The 23,452-nt window shown below is 37.7% G+C and overlaps 1 protein-coding gene across 1 annotated transcript in view; it reads left to right on the forward strand.

Annotated features, from left to right (window-relative positions):
• KIF1B (kinesin family member 1B) overlaps positions 1–23,452 on the forward strand; it is a 116,838-nt gene that overhangs the window by 28,257 nt on the left and 65,129 nt on the right. The window contains 12 exon segments of the mRNA XM_023746041.1: positions 210–388; positions 939–1,050; positions 3,329–3,406; positions 4,087–4,152; positions 8,358–8,433; positions 9,060–9,138; positions 9,939–10,081; positions 11,221–11,262; positions 13,920–14,131; positions 21,313–21,392; positions 22,420–22,435; positions 22,438–22,500. Of these exon segments, the coding sequence (XP_023601809.1) occupies positions 210–388; positions 939–1,050; positions 3,329–3,406; positions 4,087–4,152; positions 8,358–8,433; positions 9,060–9,138; positions 9,939–10,081; positions 11,221–11,262; positions 13,920–14,131; positions 21,313–21,392; positions 22,420–22,435; positions 22,438–22,500 (1,146 nt within the window).

Raw genomic sequence — 23,452 nt, forward strand, 5'->3', positions numbered from 1 at the left:
CTTTTCCTTCCCGAGAAAGTCAGAAGGCTGGTTCTGACCTACTCAGTGATATCTGTGCATATAGTTAATACGATAAAAGGGTCTGGAACTGTGGCATTTCACTTAGTAAAGGCTGCTGATCTCTAATTACTTTTAATGAGTTTTTAAAAATCTTTTTCATGTAGAGGATTTTTTTCCTGAGTTCTCATTCATTAATAATTTGTTTCTAGGTGAGCTACATGGAAATTTACTGTGAAAGAGTACGAGATTTGCTGAATCCAAAAAACAAGGGTAATTTGCGTGTACGTGAACACCCACTTCTTGGCCCATATGTGGAGGATCTGTCAAAGTTGGCAGTCACTTCCTACACAGACATTGCTGACCTCATGGATGCTGGGAACAAAGCCAGGTATGGTAGGAAATAGACGAACGGCTGAGGTCTTCGGCACATTTTGAGGCCCTTTGTAGTTATGAAAGTTGGTGTTATTGTGGAGTCCTCTGATCCTTTGGCTCTGCTGGAGAAGTGAGGGCTTCAGCATATTTAGTATCTATCTTCCTATCAAAACAATGCACTGCTGGGGCACAAGGGAACTGCAGTTAAGTTTTACTATTATGTTTTGGTCAAGTTATGCTAAAATGTTGCTTATCACATGCCTGTGGTAGTAATTGATCCTGGAATAAATGAACGCCTAATAAAAATAAAAATTAAATTCCTCAGTGGTTCCCAAAAGGGACAACTGGAGTATGAAAAATGATTCTGTGGGGGTACCTTTGGAGATGGAGGGTAACTTGATAGACTCGTAGATAAAGTGTATTGAGAGCGTTTTGTGTATAATCTTGCAACCTGTGAATTAAAGTTGTTGCCTGTGATTGTTATGCCTGTAATGTGGAGCCTGCTGTCCCTTTTAACTTTTGTCTAAGAATGCCATTGTCACGTGGTCACCTTTATGTGTATTTAGGACAGTGGCAGCTACCAACATGAATGAAACAAGTAGCCGTTCCCATGCTGTGTTTACAATTGTTTTCACCCAGAAGAAACATGATACTGAGACCAACCTTTCCACTGAGAAGGTAGGAGAACTTCAGTCTCTGGGCTTGAGTTGTGCACAGGGGATTTTCAGACGTCCTGCTTGCTAGCCTCTGCATTTTGTAGAAGGGATTTTTACTTAATGAAAGGTATTTTATACCTTTTGCTTATCATTTTTATTCCTCTCTAGACCAGTTTTGAGTATGGGTTCCTAAGTGAAATTGCAATACTACAACCAGATTTCTTATCTAGTACCCCGAAAAGTTGCCTCATGCTCCTTTGTAATCTAACTACATCCCTCCTTTCACCCCATCCTCAGGTAATCCCTGACTTGCTTTCTGTCACTATAGATGAATTTACATTTTCCAGGATTTTATGTAAATGGAATAATATAGTATAGTATTTTTTGTCTGGTTTCTTTCCTTAACATAATGATTTTGAGACTCATCTATGTTGTTGTGTGTATCAGTAGTTCATTCCCTCTTTCATTCTGATTACTATTTCATTATACAGATGACATATCACAGTTTGTTCATTAATTCATCTGTTGATAGGCATTTAAATTGTGTCCAGTTTTTGATCTTACAAATGAAGATGGTATTCACATTTGCATACAAGTCTTTGTGTGGATATTTGTTTTTGTTTCTCTTGCTTTATACCTTGAAGTAGGATGATTGAATCTTATGGTAAGTGTATGTTGAGCTTCTTAAGAATCTGCCAAACTGTTTTTCCAGTCTTCATTGTAAAATGATATAATGAAACAATATCATTTTATATTCCCACCATCAGTATTTGAGAGTTCCAGTTTCTGGAAGCTTCATTTTTAAATTTTTATTTAATTTTTAAAATCCCCACTCGAGGATATGTTTGTTTGTTTTTTAAATATATTTTTTATCGTTTTCAGAGAGGAAGGGAGAACGGAGCAAGAGATAGAAACATCAATGATGAGAGAGAATCATTGATCGGCTGCCTCTTGCACAACCCACACTGGGGATTGAGCCCGCAACCTGGGTGTGTGCCCTGACCAGGAATCGAACCGTGACTTCCTGGTTCATAGGTCGACGCTCAACCACTGAGCCATGCTGAAGGGCAAGGATAGATTTTTGTTGTTGTTTTTTTAATTGATTTGAGAGAGAGAGAGAAAAACATTGATGTGAAAGAGAAATGGATTGGCTGCCTCTCATACTCACCCCCATGGGGATTGAACCTGAAACCTAGGTATGTGCCCCGACTGGGAATCTAACCTCCCACCTTTTGGTTCACAGGATGACTCTCCAACCAACTGAGCCACGAGGCCAGGGCTGGAAGCTTCATTTTTAATATGCCATTTAATGGGTCAATGAATAAATATAAATGAGATCATGTAGTATTTCTCTTTCTTTGTTGAACTTATTTAACTTAACACAATGCCCTCAGGATCCATCCATGTTATTGCAGATGGCAAGATTTCATTCTTTTTTATGACTGGATAATATACCATTTTATTTATGTACCACATTTTCTTTATTCATCTATCAATGGATACTTAAGTTGTTTCCATATCTTGACTATCTATCTATATAAAAGCCTAAGTGACTATTACGACTGAACAACTGGAATGACCAGTCGACTAGTCACTATGATGCTCACTGACCACCAGAGGGCAGATGCTCAACGCAGGAGCTGCCCCCTGGTGGTCAGTGCGCTCCCACAGCCAACCTCCCGCGGCCAGCCAACTGCCTGCGGTCCTCCCCCACCCTGGCTGGCCAGCCTCCCTTGGTTCCTCCCCCACTTCTTCCCCCTGGCCCTCAGGCCCCAATCAGCCCCGCCCCAATCCATCTGTCCCATCGGCCTGGCTCCAATGGGCCCTGATTGCTGGCCAGGCCTAGGGACCCCACCAGTGCATGAATTCGTGTACCGGGCCTCTAGTTGTAAATAATGCTGCAATGAATATTGGGGTTGCACATATCTTTTTTAGTTAGTATTTTCATTTTCTTTGGATAAATATGCAGAACTGGAATTTCTGGATCATATGGCAGTTCTATTTTTAATTTTTTGAGGAACTTCCATACTGTTTTCCATAGTGGCTGCAGAGTTTTACATATTTTATGACATCATTGAAAAATACTTCTTTTGAACCAAGATACTTGCTGTGATCTTTCTGTGTGCTCTTTAAATTGATAAAAAGTATATGTTGACTTTGTTGTCTTATGTCATATATAAGTCCTAATCAATATTTTTAGTCTTCTCCTTGCCTTAATCTTTCAGTTTCCTGCCTCTAAATGTTTTCTACTTCTACTTGGCTTATTTTTGAATTGCCGCAATGTTATTGTTCTTTACCAGGTCAGTAAAATCAGCTTGGTGGATCTAGCAGGAAGCGAACGAGCTGATTCAACTGGCGCCAAAGGGACTCGATTAAAGGTATTTTTCTTGTCAAGCAAATGGCCTAGTCAATAATTGTTCTATAACATGGGTATCCATATCTGGCCCACTGACTGTTTTTGTAAATAAGATTTTATTAGAACACAGCTGCATCTATTTATATATTACCTGTGGCTGCTTTCCTGCTACAATGGTAGGGTTGAGAAGTTGTGACAGAGACCACAAAACCTTTAAGAAAAATTTTGCCAATTCTGCTCTATAACTTCAAAGAAAGGTTAAGTTATATAACAATAAGGAGAACTTCATGGTTGAGAGTTGAATTGTATTTTGAGGAGCAGATGAAAGTAAGGGACAGTAGTGGGGAAAAAGGATACACAAGATCCAGATGTGAGGCCAACATGAACTCCTCTAGAGATATGCTTAACAAGAGCAGAAATTTCGTGTTGGTGAATTGTGGGAAGAAGGCTGCATCTGTAAGTTTTTGGAGCATAAACATCTCAAAGACACTTTAAAACTGTACAATTAGACATGTGGTCTTGGCATGTTACCAAGTGGAGAGGAGGGAAGATTGAGAATTAAAGGAGGATTTTAGAATTTGTGGTCATAAATAAGCTAATAATGCTAGCCTATGGCTAATTGTATTTTATCTATTATACTGTATATGATGTGGCAGTTGTAGAAATTCTTCTTAATTCTTTCATGTTTGGAATTGATTTTAGGAAGGAGCAAATATTAATAAGTCTCTTACAACTCTGGGCAAAGTCATTTCAGCCTTGGCGGAGGTGGTAAGTGTTACTTCATTGTAAAGGAACATTTGTCTGCTCAGCAAATGTATTTGACAGGTATTTTATGATTATTTATGACGGTTGCCCTTTTTTGGCCCTCTTATGTAATCTTACCTTCCTTCTTTTAGAGCTTTTTGATAAGATACGAGGTATAATACACTTCGTACTAAAAGTAAAAGAGATTGAGGAGAATGAAAGGAAACAGATCGATATAAGCTAAAGGAAGGGCTAGGTCTTTACAAAGACCTAAGGTTTGACTATTTTTTGAGCCTTATTTCATATCTCATAAAAACCACAAGTATTTATTGTATCTTCTGTTTCTGTACAATCTTTTCTAAGTAGGATGCAGTACTTTGTTGGAGTATTTTGAACAGTTTGCCATAATAAATGCTGTTGATTTGGGGGCCAGTAATGTATTTTTAAAAGAGTTTATTTTTATTATTCCTTAATAGTGGAACACTAAAACTGAAACAATTTTTATATAAAAGCTTTGTTATTTATATTAAGAAGCTAAGAAAGTGTTAGTCATGTGTGTTCTAATTTAGTTTAGTATCTTATTTGAATCCTTAAAAAGAATTGAATGCTTTTTTGCTTATCTCTGAGAAGTCATATTCAATTTATGACTTAAAAATTACACACTATTTTCTGTCTGGAGGCTTATCCTGTGTTCTCATTCTCTTTTTTAAATGCTTTCATCTGTAGGATAACTGCACCAGCAAGGTATGGTGGGGGTTGATAAACATGAACTAGCTGTGGAATCAGTTGTGATGATTTTGGATCCTCAGCAGGGTGTATGGCACATACGTAGGAATGGCACCTTCAGAAAAAGTTTCTGTTTTTTGTTTTCTGGCTCTGGAATTTAGAATTGCTATTTAGAGTGGACCTGAATCATGAGCCTTCACAGCAAAATTAATTTAAGGAACATGATGTACTTTGAAGAAGGAATTCAGAATAAGGGAAAAGAAAGTTGAGGAAGTTTCTACATTGTGTTATCTTGCAATATCTCTTCTAGTGATTTAAAGCAGCGGTTGCCAACCAGTGGTCGGGATCACTGGTGGTCCGTGAGGTCCAAAAGGTTGGCAACCACTGATCTAAAGGACTGTCTCTTGAAGAGATCTATTAACTTCACAAATGGATGATGAAAGAAATTTCTTAAGGGTACCATTCTAAAACATAGCTGGCTTCTTGGGATTATTTGTATATTTTTCTTAAACATCTTTATATTATTTGTACTTGTTTCCTACCATGAAAAGTCATGGGTTATTTATTTATTTATTTATTTTTGTTAATCCTCACCTGAGGATATTTTTCCATTGATTTTCAGAGAGAGTGAAAGGGAAAGGGAGAGACAGAAACATCGATGTAAGAGAGACACATCGATTGGTTGCCTTCTGCATGCACCCTGACCAGGGCTGGGGAATCTGCAAATAAGCTACATGCCCTTGACCAGAATCAAACCTGGGACCCTTCAGTCCATGTGCTGATGCTCTATCCACTGAGCCAAATCGGCTAGGGTCACAGGTTATTTAAATGATAAAATTTTTTTTTTCTTTTCAGTTATACATAAAGCACAGGCTGTAGAATCAAGTTAAAATTCTAACTGTATCTTGAAAACATATGATTTGCATCCTTTTAAATCCAAATATAATAAATTTTTCTTCTATTTCTATAGAAATACTCTAAAATTTATTTTGCATAAATAATAGAGCACAGTTTGTTCTGAATCACATGAGTAACATTGGGGATAGAAGCAGTATTTGCACTAAGATATTTTATGCTCATATTTTCAGACATACAGATTTATTTACTCTTGGTAATTGCAAAATAAAGCAATAAAAAGTAATGTCCCTTTTCTGGTTTTCTCTGCTATTAAAAAAAGATGCCTTAGATTAAAAAATCTGCTATTTGATATACATTTATGGGTATTCTTAAAATATTTAATTTGGGTCCCAGAACCATAAAGACTGTTAAAACTTAGTGATTATTTTAACTTGTCCTGTTCATTTGCTCATCAATTAACATCCATATGAACCCAAAGAGAAGTTTACAAAGTACTTACCTATGTATTTCCCACTTTGCTCTGTGCCACAAAAAATGACTTTTTATAATCAGTTTTGTAAAATTCAGTTTAGTACTTTGCATCCACGTTATAACTATAATAGATCAGAAATAAATTTTAGTTTTTATGTAACAAGCATAATTTTTGGTGAATTAAGATGTCTTGTTATTTCCACTGGGGAGATAAACAGGATTATTACCATTTAAACTCAATTTTTTTTTTATGGGAAGTTACTGATGTAAATAAAACTTTTTTATGTAACTACTGAAGCGCTTATTTTTTAAAATTATGGATGTAAGACAGATGAAATTCATGTGTGTAAGACACTAAGTAGAGAAGAAATGGCTAAAATTCCAGGGTATTTTCAAATAGAAAAGATTGAAGTTCTATTTATGTATATTCATTTAGCTATTCCTTAATTTAGTCTAATTGACAGAAATGTAAATAGAATATTTTAGTAAAAGTGAGCCTGCTTATTTTTAGAGCATTGTTTGCAGTCATTGTAACTGCCTTGCTTTAAATCTTGCAGCATTTTCAGTACTAACCATAGGCAAAGTGGAGTGAGAGGTCTCCGGCCTCAAGAATTTTGTAGTGGAGTGAAAGTTCCATTATCTTGTGAATGACTGAGTGGGTTCAATCTCCCTTGAGGTCTGTGTAATTTAGAACCTGCTATTGGAAATGACTTTCTAATTGTTGGAATGTGTGTCAGTGAGTGGGGTGGGATGAGATGGAGGGGATATTTTTGATAAGAGGTGGAATTAAAGTACTGCTTGCCTTCTTTCTTTTCCTCCTCAACAAACCAGAGGTTAGCTACTTAGTTTTCCTTTTCTGAATACCTGTGTTTTTACAAGAACTAGATCATCCTTAGTGTAATTTAAACTCATATTGTACCTGGAATGGATTATAAAACTGCTCATTGCTGGGGAGATGTATATCAGTGAACCCTGGCTTTCTCCTTAGTAGTTTCTTAACTTATCACAATACATCAGTCAGCCAGCAGAGACTAGAGTAGCTCTTATCTACAAAAATGTTTATTTTCAAAGGATATAACTTCCTCCTTTGCAGCACTGGCTTTACATTGGTGCTTTTTGCTTTATTCTGTAATAATGAGAAGGGTTACGGAGAGAGCAGTATATATAATAAACTATATATAGAAAATGCATTTTCAGTCTTTAAAAATCTCAAGATTACGAATTATATTATTTCCTTAGATCTAATACTCTACTGATTGGATTTATTTTGGGCATAATTTCCATCCAAAGAAACCAAATTGTATTGCTCTACAAGAGTTACTAGATATGTAATAATCCACTTGATGATTTGGTGGTTGGACAAGTAAATGCGTTAACTAAATGACTGGCTCCTACACATTTGGCCTGGAATGTACAGGATTCATATTTGCCCCTCAGCAAAAGTAAAAAGTATTATTTGAGGATTGGGTATTAGATAATATTAAGGAGTTACTGTTAATTTTGCTAAGTGTGTAATAGTCATGCAGTTATGTTTTCTTAAATCTTTCTCTGTTTGAGATATGTACCTGAAGTATTTATAGGTGAAATGTTGGACTTCCTTTAAAACACTACCAGCTATAAAAGACATGACATGGACAGGATAATTGATAGTAGTAGTATGTTGATGTTAAATTTCCTTAATTTGGTCTTGGAACTGTAAGAAACTGTCCTTATCTGCTAAGGGCTTAGGGATAAAAAGGGCATGATGTCTTCAATTTACCCCAAAATGTTTCAGGAATAAAAAGTGTAGGAAAGAGCCCTGGCCAGGTGGCTTCGTTGGTTGAAGCATCATTCCATACACCAAAAAGTGTAGAAAAGTGTTTGAGGGATAATTGAAACATGATTGGCAAAATATTGAAAATGGTTAGAGCTGCATGATGGATATATGGTAGCTCATTATATTACTCTCTAAACTGTTGTGTATGTTACAAATTTTTCAAAATAAAACAAAAAGAAACAATTACTTTATTACATGAGCTTTGGGGTACTACTGTGAAGAACTGAAGCTGTGAAGTGTTAAATTTCTACAGTGAGGGTTCTACTGTAATTTAATTTACTTGGTAATTTTAGGCTGGTTTGTCTTTCATGTGACTTTTTCCTCCTTAACACTAAAACTATTTCTTTCCGTTTAATAGAGTAAGAAGAAGAAGAAAACTGATTTTATTCCCTACAGGGATTCTGTGCTTACTTGGCTCCTTCGAGAAAATCTAGGTATGTTGACCACTGGTTTTTAATTATCTTTTTTATTAAAGCTGGTTGGATTTGCATACCTTTATTTAAACCAGGGTTTTCTTCCCTATGTCGTTGACTTCCAGACATAAACTGTGAAGTAGTTGTCTTCCTCACCACACACCTGCTTCAAACTATTGCTCCTTCTTCCTCTTTGAAAGCTTCATGCTCCTCTGAGGTGTACACAATCAGATGTAACCAACCCGTACTCATTTTTGTTGATGTTTTAGGACCTTCAGTCACTGTTTCATTAGCCCTTTCCCCTCCTTGATGAGCAGGAGGGGGTAACCAGCTATGTCAGTAATTGCTGATAGAAAGAAGAGGCTGAGAATGGCCTTTTGGGCCGTCCACGTCATCAGTAACATTCACATCGCTAAGAGCAGCTTTGGTGAAGTGCTGAGGTCTTGTTTGGTTGGGAAGAGGGAAAATGGACACAGTAAATCCAGACCCCAAGATCTGAGTACAGTGCCTGACATGGGGACATTCAAGAAGTTTATTGACTTTTGATTAAATCTTAGGATCTAAGGTTGTGCTGTCTGATCTGGTACATTCAATAAAATTTTTTAAAAATGAGAGTGATTTGAGATAATCACGATTCATTTTTTTAGGTGGCAATTCTCGGACTGCAATGGTTGCTGCTCTGAGCCCAGCAGATATCAACTATGATGAAACTTTGAGCACTCTGAGGTACTCCGTTTGATCCCAATAGCTTAGAAGAACACAGTGCCACGTTAAGTCATTTTGTTAGGCCATGCATATTCTTATGCTGTATGGGTTGTCATTTATGTGCGTGAGGACCCAGCTTTCTCATAATAGGGAAAATGTGAAGGGAAGGAGATTCTTATTATAATAGAATTGACCTATGGTTTATGGTTTTCGGTTTCACTGAGAAAGGAAAAACATTTTCATAGGAAAAATATTAAAATTGTTCAAGTTAGATTTTCAGATAACTTTTAGATAATAGTGAAAGTTTTAAAATAATATTCATATTTATAAAAAAGAAGTGTCCCTGTGTTTGTCATTATAGAAATGCTCAAGTCGTAAAAAGTAATACAATTATGAGTACATGTAGCATTTTAAAAAATTAGTGACAGAATGTTTACTAATAGAGTATTTCTGTATATATGAATAGGTTTCATTATTTTAATCCCAAACTTTCTACTCTTCTCTCATTAAAGACACTTGATATAATGAAAAGGAACACTTATAGTCTGACTAATCAGTTTTGAGTCCTTTTTCTGGTATTTATTTCTTTTGTGATCTTGAGTAAATCACTTAAATTCATCTGAGCCTTTTTCTTCAACTTTATAAGGTACTATAAAACTTTATACACATTGTGTTATTATTAAGACCCATAAATGTGTAAATACTCAAGCTGTTTGCTTTAGAAATAATGGTATGTTAAAGAAAAAAAAGAAAGAATGGTATGTTACTTAGGAGAAGTAGAGCATCTGAGGAATGGCAAAAATGAATCTTTTTGTATCTAGATATGCAGATCGTGCAAAACAAATTAAATGCAATGCTGTTATCAATGAGGACCCCAATGCCAAGCTTGTCCGTGAATTAAAGGAGGAGGTGACGCGACTGAAGGACCTTCTTCGTGCTCAGGGACTGGGTGATATCATTGATAGTAAGTCGATTAAGGATCAAAACAAAATCTAATCCTTTTCAGGGTTCTTATATTTAAATTTAGATTTAAGGAACTTGATGAAGCTTGATGGTAGGAAAAGGGTTTTTTTCCCTTTTTTTTAATGTTTTTATTTATTTTTAGAGAGAGGAAGAGGGAAGGGAGAGATAGAAAGAAACATCGATGAGAGAGGATCATCGATCTGCTACTTCCTGCATGCCCCCTACTGGGGATCAATCCCAAGACCCCAGGCATGTGCTCTGTCCAGGAATCAAACTCTTGGTTCCTGGATCAACACTCAACTGCTGAGCTGCACCAGCCAGGCTGTTTTTCCCTTAACTTCTTCAAAAAAAAACAATGAAAATGATCTCAGAAGTTTTTTATATAGTATGTACCAGGATATCCATTTGAACTCATGAAATTAATTTTTCATGAATATATATCACTACTTGTATTTTTGATAGATTTCTGTTTTAGATCAGCAATGGAATTTATTTGGAATGTTAAGCTTATTCTCACTGAGAAACTAATTACTTCATAAAAATATTACTTGAAATTTTTGTTTTGTGTTACAGGTTTCTCTGGGTTAATGTAGTAGCAGTGATATATGTGTGAATGCTCCCCAGCCTGTTGCCTATGAACATATGAAGGGGAAAATATTTAATTGACCTTAAGTTCAAGAATTAGACTTTCAGAGAACGTTGTCTTACATTGTTGTCTTAAAATGTATCTAATTTTAATGTAATTCATTTGTCTTAAAATGAATCTGAATCTGGTTATGTCTGATTAGGCAATATGCCTAATCAGAAGTTCTCTTAAGTGAGTTAACTGGATTATTCAGGTAGAATAGTATTTGGCTTTATTTAATAGAGCATATTTATGGTGTGTTTTTTTGTGTAAAATTAATATTATATTATTTAGAATTCTAATAAGATTTTCAAGGCCTCTTCTGGTTTTCTAGTTTAGTTTGTCTTACTGATTAGCACTTGATTTTAGATGAATACAGTTTGTAAAATGATAATATAGTCTGTGTTAATATTTTCATCTCCCCAAATGCCAAAATACTGCTCTGTTCCCTCTCTGTGTCACTGCTGAACCTGAACTTTGATCCTTCTTGTATTTTCCCTCCTGCTTACCCTCAGTTGATCCATTGATCGATGATTACTCTGGAAGTGGAGGCAAATGTGTGTATTTCATGTATTGGTCATTCCCAGTAGTACTCTGATTTGCTAGTCTGCCTCTGCTGGATTAACCTAAAATGAGCTTTGCATGCCAGCAGTTCTAACAGTGAAATCCCAGACAGAGCATACCGTGTGTAGATTCAGAAATGATCCTAGTTTTGCCCTTCTACATTTAGCAAAGCAATCTTTGCTGCATTTCAGTTTGTGTCTTGAATAAAGTCGAGAGGCCGAAGAATCTTGTTACTTCTACCCTTCAGTGTTTCTACTTAGGTAATTAAACTGAATCCAGAGTCATAGATGATGATAATAGCAATGACAGCAGCTCACGCTTATGGAGTGTATATAATGTGTCAGGCCCTGTTCTAGTACCTTGGATATATTATCTCAATCCTGTCAATAACTCAGAAAGTTCCATTATGTCCATTTTACCAATGAGGACACTGTTACCAGGAGTGGTTAGTTGGCTGCTGAGATCCAATGGTTTCTGTGTGGTCAGGTTGGGTAGTGTAACTCAGAGCCCTAGCTTTTAATCATTATTACACCTTTCTTGCTCTTGATATCCTTCAAATATGATTATTTAGTAGAAAAGTCCTTTTTACTTAGCTGTGTAATTCTGAGCCTCAGTGTATATATAATTAATTAAAAACAGTCACTTCCAGTTGGGAAGTCTCTGTGATTGAGCACCTCTGTGACTGTTGGAGTAGCATTCCCCCTGGATTAGGCTAAATTGGCTTCCTCCCTATCTTGGGCCTCAGCTTGCTTGATAGTTAGGTAAACTCTTTTTTTTTTCTTTTTCATGAATTGCAAATTAAATTTTAAAAACTTACGTGAATAAAATTTGTGCTTGAAATGAGGATATTTTTAAAAGGATCACACATTAATCTTCCCATATGTGTTACTAAGTTGGTGAGGAAATAATTTCTTACCCTTTTAAGATAGTTTATCAAGGAATTATTGATTTGTTGGCTTGACAGAGAGTGAGGAAATCCATAGGAGAAACCAAATATAGCCCTGGCTGCTGTGACAAAGTTAGGCTTTGGGGACACTAAACGTTCTAATTCAGAGTGACTCTTGGACTGGACGGCTCTGTCTGAGATTTCCAAAGCTGACCGACACTGGTGTGGGAAAAACACCTCTTGTTCTCGCTTTTGTGCTCCAGAGGTGCTGCCAGCTTGTGGCCTCACTCTTTCCTGAGCAGCTGTGGCTTCTCCCTGAAAACTGTGCATGACTTAAATTTTAATTCTGTATCGCGCAGAAAAGCAGCCCTGACCACTTCTGAATTTCCATTTCGATCTACTACACTCAGTTCCTTTTAGGGCCTGCATGTGTCCGTTGGACTAACTCTGTCCTTCCTGCTCTTCCCACCTTGCTGCCGTCACCTGATGGCTGATTCTTTTGCTGCAGTTCCTATCCTCCCTTTAAAACTTGCTTGTTTTCCTATGTTCTATATTTGCAGATGGTGGTTTTCAAACTGTCTTGAAGCAACCACTAGTTTTAAGGGGTTTCAAGAACTGGCTTTGATTAATTAGACATGAATAGGCCAGAAAGAACTTACATTTTTTTCTGACTCTTTGTATTGACTCAGATCCTTTAAGGAAAACTTAGTTTTTATATGAATTTTAAGCAATGTAGATTTTTCTCAAATTTAAAAATGAGCTAATTTTAAAATTGGAATGCACCAATACCTATGGTTTTTCTCTGGTGTCTATTTGAGAAGGATGATTAATGAAGAAAAGTACAAACAGCAAATTATTGAACTTTGTTGTTTGTGGCTCGTTTGCCAAAACTAAGTCTAAAAGCAAAATCTATAGCTCTATTGAAAACTTTAGTAAATGAAAGTGTGTCCCTAAAACTTGCATTTCATACTGGGAACTTGGTTTACAATGACTCATGGTCATACTTTTAGGAAAAGTGAGAGCCTTACTTAGCAAATACTCAGCCTTAATTTTTTCGTCTCTGACAGATTAATGTAAACATCCATTTGCTAATTGTTCTTCCCTGTTAAGGCAAGCAATCAGCCCTAAGTTCTTAACCAGGACTTAGACAAAATTCCTGTCATTTCTACAATTACCTCTCCTATTTTTAAAAAACGATGTATTAAAAAAATTCTTTTTAGGATATTGAAATGTTCCTAAAAAAAGGACATTACTAAGTATTCATATTTTTGTTTTAACTGTGACATTTTGGGGGGAATTTTTGCTGAATGCTATAAAACACTGGGCGTGGCTGATATGTATTATTATTGATAAATAAGTGACCATCTTTTTTCCCTTACTGTGACAAACTACTGGGATTTACGAGTTGTGTAAATCTAAGGCATTGTAGATTTGGAGCCACAGAAGGAATAGAAAGGAGAATGCCTAAGCATTATCCTTTGGGGCCCGACCTGATACAACATTAACCATGCTGTAATTTTTTAGTTTCTACATTCAGAATTGGTTCTTAACCTCTAGGATACCAGTGTTAAAGACAGACATGTTTTAGAACTGCCATCTAGAACAGATACAACTTATTTTTGTATTATAATATGTCTTTGTCTTGGCACTTTAATGCTTTCCTTTCTTACATGGGTGTTCCTTCCTGTTTTTGTTTTTTTTCTCTTTCTCTATTCCTTTCCCTTTCTTCTACTTTTTCTGCCTTCCCTTCTGTCTGTCTCCCAGATCTGAAAGATTTTCAGAACAATAAGCATAGGTACTTGCTAGCCTCTGAGAATCAACGCCCTGGCAATTTTTCCACAGCATCCATGGGGTCCCTTACTTCATCTTCATCTTCCTGCTCACTCAATAGTCAGGTGGGCTTAACATCTGTGACCAGTATTCAGGAGAGGATCATGTCTACACCTGGAGGAGAAGAAGCCATCGAACGTCTAAAGGTGAGTAATAATTCAGACTAAATGAAAGTATTCTATGTAGTTCCACAAGGCAGAATTAGAACTAAAAATCACGGAGAGTTTGGTTCAGCATATGGAAGAACTTTAACTCTAGAGGTATCCTGAAAATGGAATTTGCTACTTTGTAAGGTAATTAATTTCTGTTCACCAGAATGCTTGACTCTGATGTGGCCAGGCAGATGGGAGAGATTCAAGGGCAGATCCTAGGCTGGCCATGCCAAGTAACTGATAAGTACCTGGGTATGTCCATTAGTTCGGAGGTAGTTTATAAGTCACAGTGAACTTGTTCAGTTAGAAATTTAGTTGGAAACTAATTAATTAGTTGAAAACATTTGGTTTCATCAGAAGAATTTTATGTAGAGCCATATATTTATTTAGTAAAATAAATACACAATCAAAAGAAAGTTTGTACATTTGAGTAGCTATGTATCAAGTTTATTTAGAGACGCATGAAGCGGCATCTTTTGGAAGTCCATAGAAGGCCTTGAAACCTTGTGGTCACTGCTGTGGAAGGCTGCCGCCTCCTGTGCAGGCCCCCTGCCCTGGCACTCAGCTTAGCTTTCCCAGCCTGTTGCTGGCTCAGTCAGGTGCTTTCTTGCCTCTCTCCATGAAGGTGGAAGTTAGGAACAGCAGCCTTCTGACTCACAGGTTCTTCCTCCCCCTCAGTGACTATGAGAGCAGACAGTTGTTACCTGTGGTGCCACCCTTCAAGTCACTGTGACAGCATCACAGATGCTTTTTCTTTCCTTGCTTGTCACCTCCAGGATCATGGTTTGATTCATATCTTTTGGCCTTTGTGTTCAAAAGTGCCAGGGTAGGGAAAGCAAGGAGTGTGAAGAAACTGACTAAGGAGCTGGGAAGTTGCCATCATGCTGCCAGCTAATAGTCCTCTTGGCATCCACGACTGCTGCCCATTCAAGGACTGGGAGAGCAGTGACCCTCTGACAGATTAGCGATTGAAAAGGTTTGCTGAGATTTTCACCACTAAGAGGAATTAATAAGCTTGATAGTTGAAGATGACAAATGCTTCCTTTTCGGTTTTCGGGTGAGGCTGAGAAAGTTTTAAATGAAAAATGGCCTTCTGCTTCTTAATCAGCCTACCTTTTCCCTTGGCATTTTACTCCTAAAATAAGGTGCTTTGGAAACCAAAGTAATGATCTTGTATCTTCCTCCAGAACATGTTAGTGGAAAGTGGCAGAGGGAGAGGGAGTGAGAAAACTTTTCATGTTGCAACATGAAGAGTAATTTCTGCTGTTGTAAAATTGACTTTGAAATGTTCCTGAAGACTTGAGCGAAGCCCTGGGCACGAAGACTGTACTCATGTATTTTATCACATAGGCATCAGTGACAAAGATGCTGTGCTGGGGCCACCGTGGGGATGCGGGGCTCTGTGGGAAGGTAAAGGGAAGTCTCCCACTTACTATTTAATGTAAAATGTGCTTTTTATTTGGGAATTTTGAATCTTACTGTTTGCTTATTAAAGCCTTAGTGCACTAATGAGATCACACCTTCCTTTAGCATACTTCTTGGTGTAAAAGAGGAAATTATCCTAATGCCAAGTGGGTCCAACTGGAAATAATGTTGAATGCTAGGAGTCGGGGCATTAACCAGACTCTGAAGAATTAGATCATCCAGTGTTTTGCAAATAGTTTCTAAGGAATAACACTGCCATTATTCAGGGAACCCTCCCCCAACCTCCCTACTTCCCACCAAAAACAAGACAAAACTACATGCTTTGTTTTAATGGTCCTTTAAGCCAACATAAATGAATCTTCCATTTTCCCTACCTTTAGGAAATAGCTTCTTTGCATTCGATCTTGAGTTTTTAATGTAGCAGGGTAGTTCACTGAAGCTTAAGAGCCTTAATTCTGCTCTTGTTCTGTGAGTGGGGAGAATTCCATTCTGGCAGACCTGCATTTTAATGCTGCAGGCAGATTACATCTTGCATCCACAGCAAGGCAGTGTTTGTATGATAGAAATGCTTGAGAATTCCTCATTTTTGGATTATTTCATTGTTGAGTGTGAAGGAGCTGCATTCCTAAGACATGACACTGTAGGATAAAAATACTATAATGGAAAACAGTAATAGAGGGGTCAATTCATTTTCCCAACATTTTATTTCCCTTTGCTTCTCAAAAACATGATCAATTGGTAGACTATTTTTACATAGGATGTTGCTACTGCATTGTTCATTGAATAGTCTGTTTTCATATGGAAGAAGTCTGTTACCTCATCATAAATATCTTGTTACCCCATCATAAATATCTTGAGCCCTTCATAAATGTCTCTGGCAAAACAGAAGACATGTAATTGCTTTCAGTTTTTAGTTGCAGGTCAAACTGAGTTGAAATGTATGTAATCTTGATTTAATTCCTATTCAGTAAACTTTCAAAGATGTAGCTATAGTCACTGTGTGGTGACAATGGTGTTTGTTTATTAGTCTGACATCAAAGTCAGCACTGTGAGTGCCATTGCTTAGGCTTAGACTATAAATATCAGCAAATATCCATTACAGAAGCATGCAAGGGCTAATGCTGTGCTAGGCAGCCCAAGGGCCCCATACTTGGAATTCACTTATGAAGTATTCTATGTTCAGTACAGTAAAACCTTGGCCATCTGATGGCTTCAAGGCATGTTTCATGGATAAGCACTAAACGTTTAAATATCAGAATTTAAACTAATTTTTTTCATGAAAATTTTTCTGATTTGGTGGATATCTCTGCCACCATAACTGAATCATGGTGAAGAGATTAAATTGTGTTTAGCCAGCCTTGGCCGGTGTTTCTCAGTGGTTAGAGCATCAGTCCATGCACCTGGAGGGTCGTGGATTTGATTCCAGGTCAAAGGCATGTACCTGGGTTGCAGGTTTCATTTCCACCCAACAGGGTGTATACGGGAGGCAACCAATCCATGTGTCTTTCTCACATTGATGTTTCTCTCTCTCTCTCTCTCTCTCTCTCACTTCCCTTCTCACTCTCTCAAAAAAAAAAAAAAAATCAATGGAAAAAATATCCTCGGGTGAGGATTGACAAAAGAAAAAGATTGTATTGAGCCATCTTATATAATAAAAGGGTAATATGCAAACTGACCCTAACAGCAGAACGACTGGGAATGACTGGACACTATGACACACACTGACCACCAGGGGGCAGACGCTCAATGCAGGAGCTGCCCCCTGGTGGTCAGTGTGCTCCCACAGGGGGAGCTCTGCTCAGCCACAATCCAGGCTGACGGCTGCCAGTACAGCGGTGGTGGTGGGAGCCTCTCCTGCCTCCTCAGCAGCGCTAAGGATGTCCGACTGCAGCTTAGGCCTGCTCCCCGCTGGCAAGTGAACATCCCCGAGGGCTCCCGGGCTGCCAGAGGGATGTCTGACTGCCAGCTTAGGCCCAATCCCCCGGGGAGCGGGCCTAAGCCAGCAGGTGGTCATCCCCTGAGGGGTCCCAGACTTCGAGAGGGCACAGGCCAGGCTGAGGGACCCCCCCCCCCCCGCCAGTGCACAAATTTTTGTGCCCCGGGCCTCTAGTATAAACATAATTATTAACCAGTGCTGTACACATAGCTAGACATATGTGATGCAACAATAAAATTGAATGACACCTGAGCCCAGCAGTTCCTGATGTCATTCTGCTTTTCGGGATTTCTTTATGTGTAGTACCTGTAGGAAGGAAGGACCTTTTAAAGATTTGTCTCCTCAACTCCTCATTTCTTAACTGTGAATCCTCATTTTAGTTCAGTCTTAAATTAGACTTCTAGCGTGGGTTGTGGGCAGACTGGACACCAGTGTGCCAGGCCTGCCTGCAGAGTGAGTTGATGACTCAGAGACTGAAAGCTGTCTTCCTGTTGGCATCTCTATTTTATTCATAGTTTGTTATTCAGGCTTGAAGAAAGAATATCCTCCCTCCTTTATTAAATAATTTATGGTGAGCATTTTTTAGAATATTTTCTTTAAAGTCTATTGATTCTACCTTAGACCTGGCTCAGGAAGAATCGCATCCTCAGGTTAATTGCTTAGTTTCTTTGACCCCCAGTTGCTTTATCCTTAGAATGATTCTGGAAAAAATAGTTTTCCCAGCACTGAAGTTTTGCTAATCTGATACTTAATATCATTTTCTCATCTTTTTTCAGAGTTTTAAAAAATAGCATTCTAAACAATATAAACATTTTCAACTTGAAGCTATATTGAAAAATAAAAATAGTACCTTCCTCAGCTTACTCATTACATCTGTTTTCTACATCGAGATCATATTTTGATTTACCCTCCAGGTGGGAAGTAAAATTAGAGAGGTCACTTTAGAGTTGGCAGCAAAATGATAGTAAGAGGATTCCTAGACAATAATTTTGCTTTCTTAGGGTGAGTTTACAGTTACCCCAAAATATAGCCAGAAAAACCTCTGCTCTGACATCTTTTTCTGAAAACCAACTAGGAAAAGAAGCTATTTCATGGGTCACTTTTTATTCTATAGCAAACATCAGTGGTGGGCTTGTGTATACTAAGCACTAGTGTAAGTGCTCTGGTTTGGTCAGGGGCATCATATTCTGTTTCTTTGTTTTTGAAGTTGTCATTATGAGACTGTAATCGTTTTTACCCCGCTATCATTAATAAACCTTAGTGTCATATAGTTATGGTGACAGCTTGTCTTGTACTTGCCCTTTTACAGTCATTTGCAGAAGCATTTAACACTACCCTGTTAGAGTTATAGAATAGCTTTTGTGATGCTTTATAGACACCGTTGACCGCTTGCTACCTGGCATCCTTTCCTGGCTGTCTTACGGCTTCCTGAAATTGTATGGGGGTTTTTTCTTAGTTGCTGGCCCTCTCTCGTGGCATATTGGTTCTTCCTCACTTAGCTTTGGATTGGCACATGCATTGCAATATTAGTCATTCCTATTAGAGAACTGTGTAGAGATGCCATTCAGGTGGTTCTCAGCCTGTGCATGTTTGGAGGGTTAATGAGAGCCAATTGGATGGTTTTGTCTCTTTTTCTTCAGGCCCTCCTGACCCCTGCAGACTTGTTCTAACTTAACTGACTCTTTTCTTTCCCGAAAGTACACCTCCTACGTGGCCCCTTTATATCAACCTTACTGATGCCCACACCAGTTCTAAGTGTTATCAATTTTGCTCTTTGCCTAACTTAGCTAGTTGTAGCAGTTGTTATTGTCCTTCTTTTTCTTCTTCTCCTCCTTCTCCTCCATCATCATCATCACCATCATCATCATCATCATCATCACCATCATCATCATCATCATCACCATCATCATCATGCTCTCCAGTTTGTTTCTCCTGACTCCTGTCCTCCTTTGCTTTTTCAGCTGCTGCCTTTACTCTTGGCTGTTTTACATGGCCCCGTGCTAATGCCAGACCCCTGGGGTTTATTGTATTACATATTCACAGTTTCTTTCTGTGTAATTATGTTTTGGGATCCCAGAGGCTTCTTATAATAGCCTTTTAAATGAATCAGACTATTTTGTGAACTATTAAGACTTTTTTTTCTTAATCACTATCACTCTTATCATCACAGTGTTATTATCTTATTATCATCATTGTCTAACTTTCTCATCTTGTCTCCATGATAGCATTTTCTCCTGCCTTTTGCATATGCTCATCTCCCATTTGGGTACTTGCTCTTCCTCCATTAGTCAATTCCTACTTGTCCTTCATTCATTGACACAAGCATCACGCAGTCCTGCCTCACCCACTTAACACTTCAGTTCCAGCACTTAACACACAGCTCTGTTGTTCTCTCATCCATACCCACTCAGAGTCCTTGAGCATGCTGCTCTAGCCACTGTTGTTCCTGGAAAATTCCAGGCATTTCCTACCTGTTCCCTCATATATTCATGTGGCAGCTCTGCTCACAGAGAACCTTGTCAGTGAGTCCTGTCCTGACACCCCCACTCCACATTGCTCTCTCACTACCCCTCCCCGACATTCTTTTCCTTCCTTGCTTTATTTTTCTCCAAAGTACTTATTACAGTCTGCTGTACGATAGACTTGACTTATTTCAGTCTCTTTACTAAAATGAAAGTCTCATAAAGGCAGGGAGGGGTTTTGTTCCCTCCCAGACCCCTAGGTGTCTAGAACAGGGCTTGGCATAAAATGGGGTTACATATAATTACTGAATGAATTCATCCTCAGTTACTTCTCTCTCTTTCCTTGGTATACAGTAAACTCCTTAAGAGCAGGAAAGATGTTTTATTTCTTATTTTTTGGCATATACTAAACACTCAGCAAGAAATTAGGAAGTTGTCACTCAGTGGCAAAATATTTTCAGTTGAGATTAATACTAAACCTTTATGTATTGGTTCATTGGGTTTGTGTTCAGAAGGTATTGTGCGGTAGGGGAGGAAAAATGTTTTTCCTTCTAATGTGGCCCCTGTAACAAAAGGCAGATTAATAAGAGAAAAATATACAATTTATTTAACAAAAGTTTGACACGACACAGGAGTCTTCATAAGAAGTGTTAAACCTGAGCATTAAGTTTGACGAAGAGTGAAAAGTTGTGGGAAAATGTGATAGGGCAAAGGGGTGTGAGCTAAGAATAGGAAACGGGGAACTTATCAAGGCCTGTTTGTTCAGATTCCTCTTGGCGTTCCTCCGTCTTCAGAAGTGTGGATGCTCCTTTCCTCCAGGTATAGGGGACGCCTCTCCTGAAGCTCTGATAACCTGCGTCAGGAGGAGATCAGAGTCCTTCCTGCACATACCATTTTTCAAATTACTTCAGCTTACAATATTTAGTCTGCCAAGACGCCATGTTTTTTGGGGAGCGTGTTCTGAACCCCATCAGTGTTATGGCGAAATAGTGAAACAAAAGCAATTAATACCTTTGGGAACTTTATTCTTTTGTAGAAGTGGATGTCAGAAATAGTGCCTTGTATATTGGTGTGTTACTATTATTCTTTCCTCTACACACACACACACACACGCGACACACATACACTATTAAGGTATTTTTATTAGGACTTAAGAAAATTAATCTATCTGGGACTGATTTATTTATATGGTCTTTATGATTTTTTTTTACATGTTAAGAAAGGAAAAAATGTCATCATATTAGATTCTGCCTCATGTTCTCAAAGGACATCATCTGCTTCTTGCTGTCCTTCCTACGCATGCTACGCTAAATTATGAGACTGTCACTTTAACTGTGGACTTCCTCCCGTAGGAATCAGAGAAGATCATTGCTGAATTGAATGAAACTTGGGAAGAGAAGCTGCGTAAAACAGAGGCCATCAGAATGGAGAGGTCAGGAGGTTAAATTCTGGGAAGTTTCTAAATTTTCTAAGGAATTTTGATTACTTTTATAGTAAGAAAAGATAAAATAGAAGTTAACAAAGAACCTTCTATCCTAAAAAAAAAAAAAAAAACCTAGCTGGGGACTTATGGCCTGTTGAATTTATACTTTGAAATAAAAATCACATATTTAAATGTTCTCTAGAAAATTATGGTGCTTCAGTAGTTAACATACTGCGTGTTGCTGGGTATCCATATAAAAATGGAAGCTGTTGAGGGATAAAGTTTTTAATTTGCAAGGAGATTGCCCAAATTTATAAAGCTGTTCTGATTATTGTCTTTCAAAGTTTTATAGAACCTCTTGGTAAGAAATGAAGGCGTTTAAGTTGCAAACTTTTAAATTTCCTATTCTGTCTCTACCCTGAATGTGAACATAACCCAAAATAATACTTTTGCTATTGGAATAAATATACATTTTTGAAATGTCGGTCTGTTCTCATCATAGCAATTAGGCAGAAGTAAGTTCCAATGTCTTGATACAGTAAATGTATCAAACAATTAGAACTTTCTTACTTAATATAGAATTTTTAAGCTAGAATTATTGAACCAATATCATGCTGAACATGGGAACATAACATTTGAGAAAAATCCCATTCATAGACAGTGCTCCATCTATCAACGTTTCTTTCTGACTGCTTTCCTAGATTTTGAAGAAATGGTTGAGTTTTATGTTGAGCCTTAAGGAAAATCCCTTTCTTTTTTATACAAATAAACATTACGAATTATTGTCTATCTCTAAAGTCAGATGAGACAGAGTTCTTATTTAGGTGAAGATAACCTTATCTAATAGAGGAACATAATTTATTTTGAATGTGCTGTTTCTCTTAAAAATAATTTCTCTAATGATGAGATAAGCAGATTCTTTCACATGTATTACTGACTTTAAACATTTTTGCTTTGCTTTATTTTTCAATTCATATTAGACTGATTTAATTGACATTTTGGTATTAGAATTCTGATGTGATTTTGTTTTTTCTAGAGAGGCCTTGTTGGCTGAGATGAGATGGGAGTTGCCATTCGGGAAGATGGAGGAACTCTGGGGGTTTTCTCACCTAAAAAGGTAGGAAATAATGTTGTGAAACTCAACCAAACAGAAACACTTTTTGTTTGTCTAGTCACTGGGGTGCTTCATGTCTTTTTGGGCTGACCCCTCAAAACCCCTCTCTCCCTTTTTTTAAAATCATGAGACTTGGCCTGGCCGGTGTGGCTCAGTGGTTGAGCGTCAAACTATGAACCAGGAGGTCATCGTTTGATTCCCAGTCAAGGCACATGCCGAGGTTGCGGGCTTGATCCCCAGTGTGGGGCGTGCAGGAGACAGCCAATCAATGATTCTTTCTCATCATTGATATTTCTATCTCTCCATTTCTCTCTGAAATCAATAAAAATATGTTATTAAAACAAAATCTTGAGACTTGGCTTACTTAATTTCAGATATTTCTGATTTCATCTTACAGCCCAAGGGCAACCTATTATATTTATAATTTACAAAATAAAACCCAAGGCAATAAATCTGTACCTTATGGTCATGATTCAGCATGTTTAATCTTCCTCATTGTTGCTTGCTCTTAAAGGCCCAGCCTAACCTGGCTCCCCTTGCTTCTGTTGGGCTACTCTTTCTCTGTAGATTTTCCCACAGATGCTGGCAACCCTCATTTATAACTCTCTAGAAGCAATTGCAGCTGTTCAGAAAAAGAACCACTTTAGTGTGCTTCTACAATTTATGTTATGGACAACAGTGTACTGAGCAAAGCAATTCCTGTCATCATCCTTCTAGCCTCTGCTCCTTTACCAGTTACAAAAAAGGACTCCAGTAATTACCTTCCTACTTACATAATCATAGTTAGGAAGTAGTAGATATCTTTTAGTTAATTAGAATAGTAAGGTGTGTTGCTTGTTGTGTGTGTGTGTTGTTTTTTTTACCAAGTTGCTTCTTAGTTGTTGTTAGATATCGGAAAATATTATCAAGTGATTATTTTGTGTGCTTATTTGTGTAATAATAGAACATATTCGAT

This window comes from Myotis lucifugus, unplaced genomic scaffold (genome assembly GCF_000147115.1).
Source record: "Myotis lucifugus unplaced genomic scaffold, Myoluc2.0 scaffold_621, whole genome shotgun sequence".
Classification (NCBI taxonomy): domain Eukaryota; kingdom Metazoa; phylum Chordata; class Mammalia; order Chiroptera; family Vespertilionidae; genus Myotis; species Myotis lucifugus.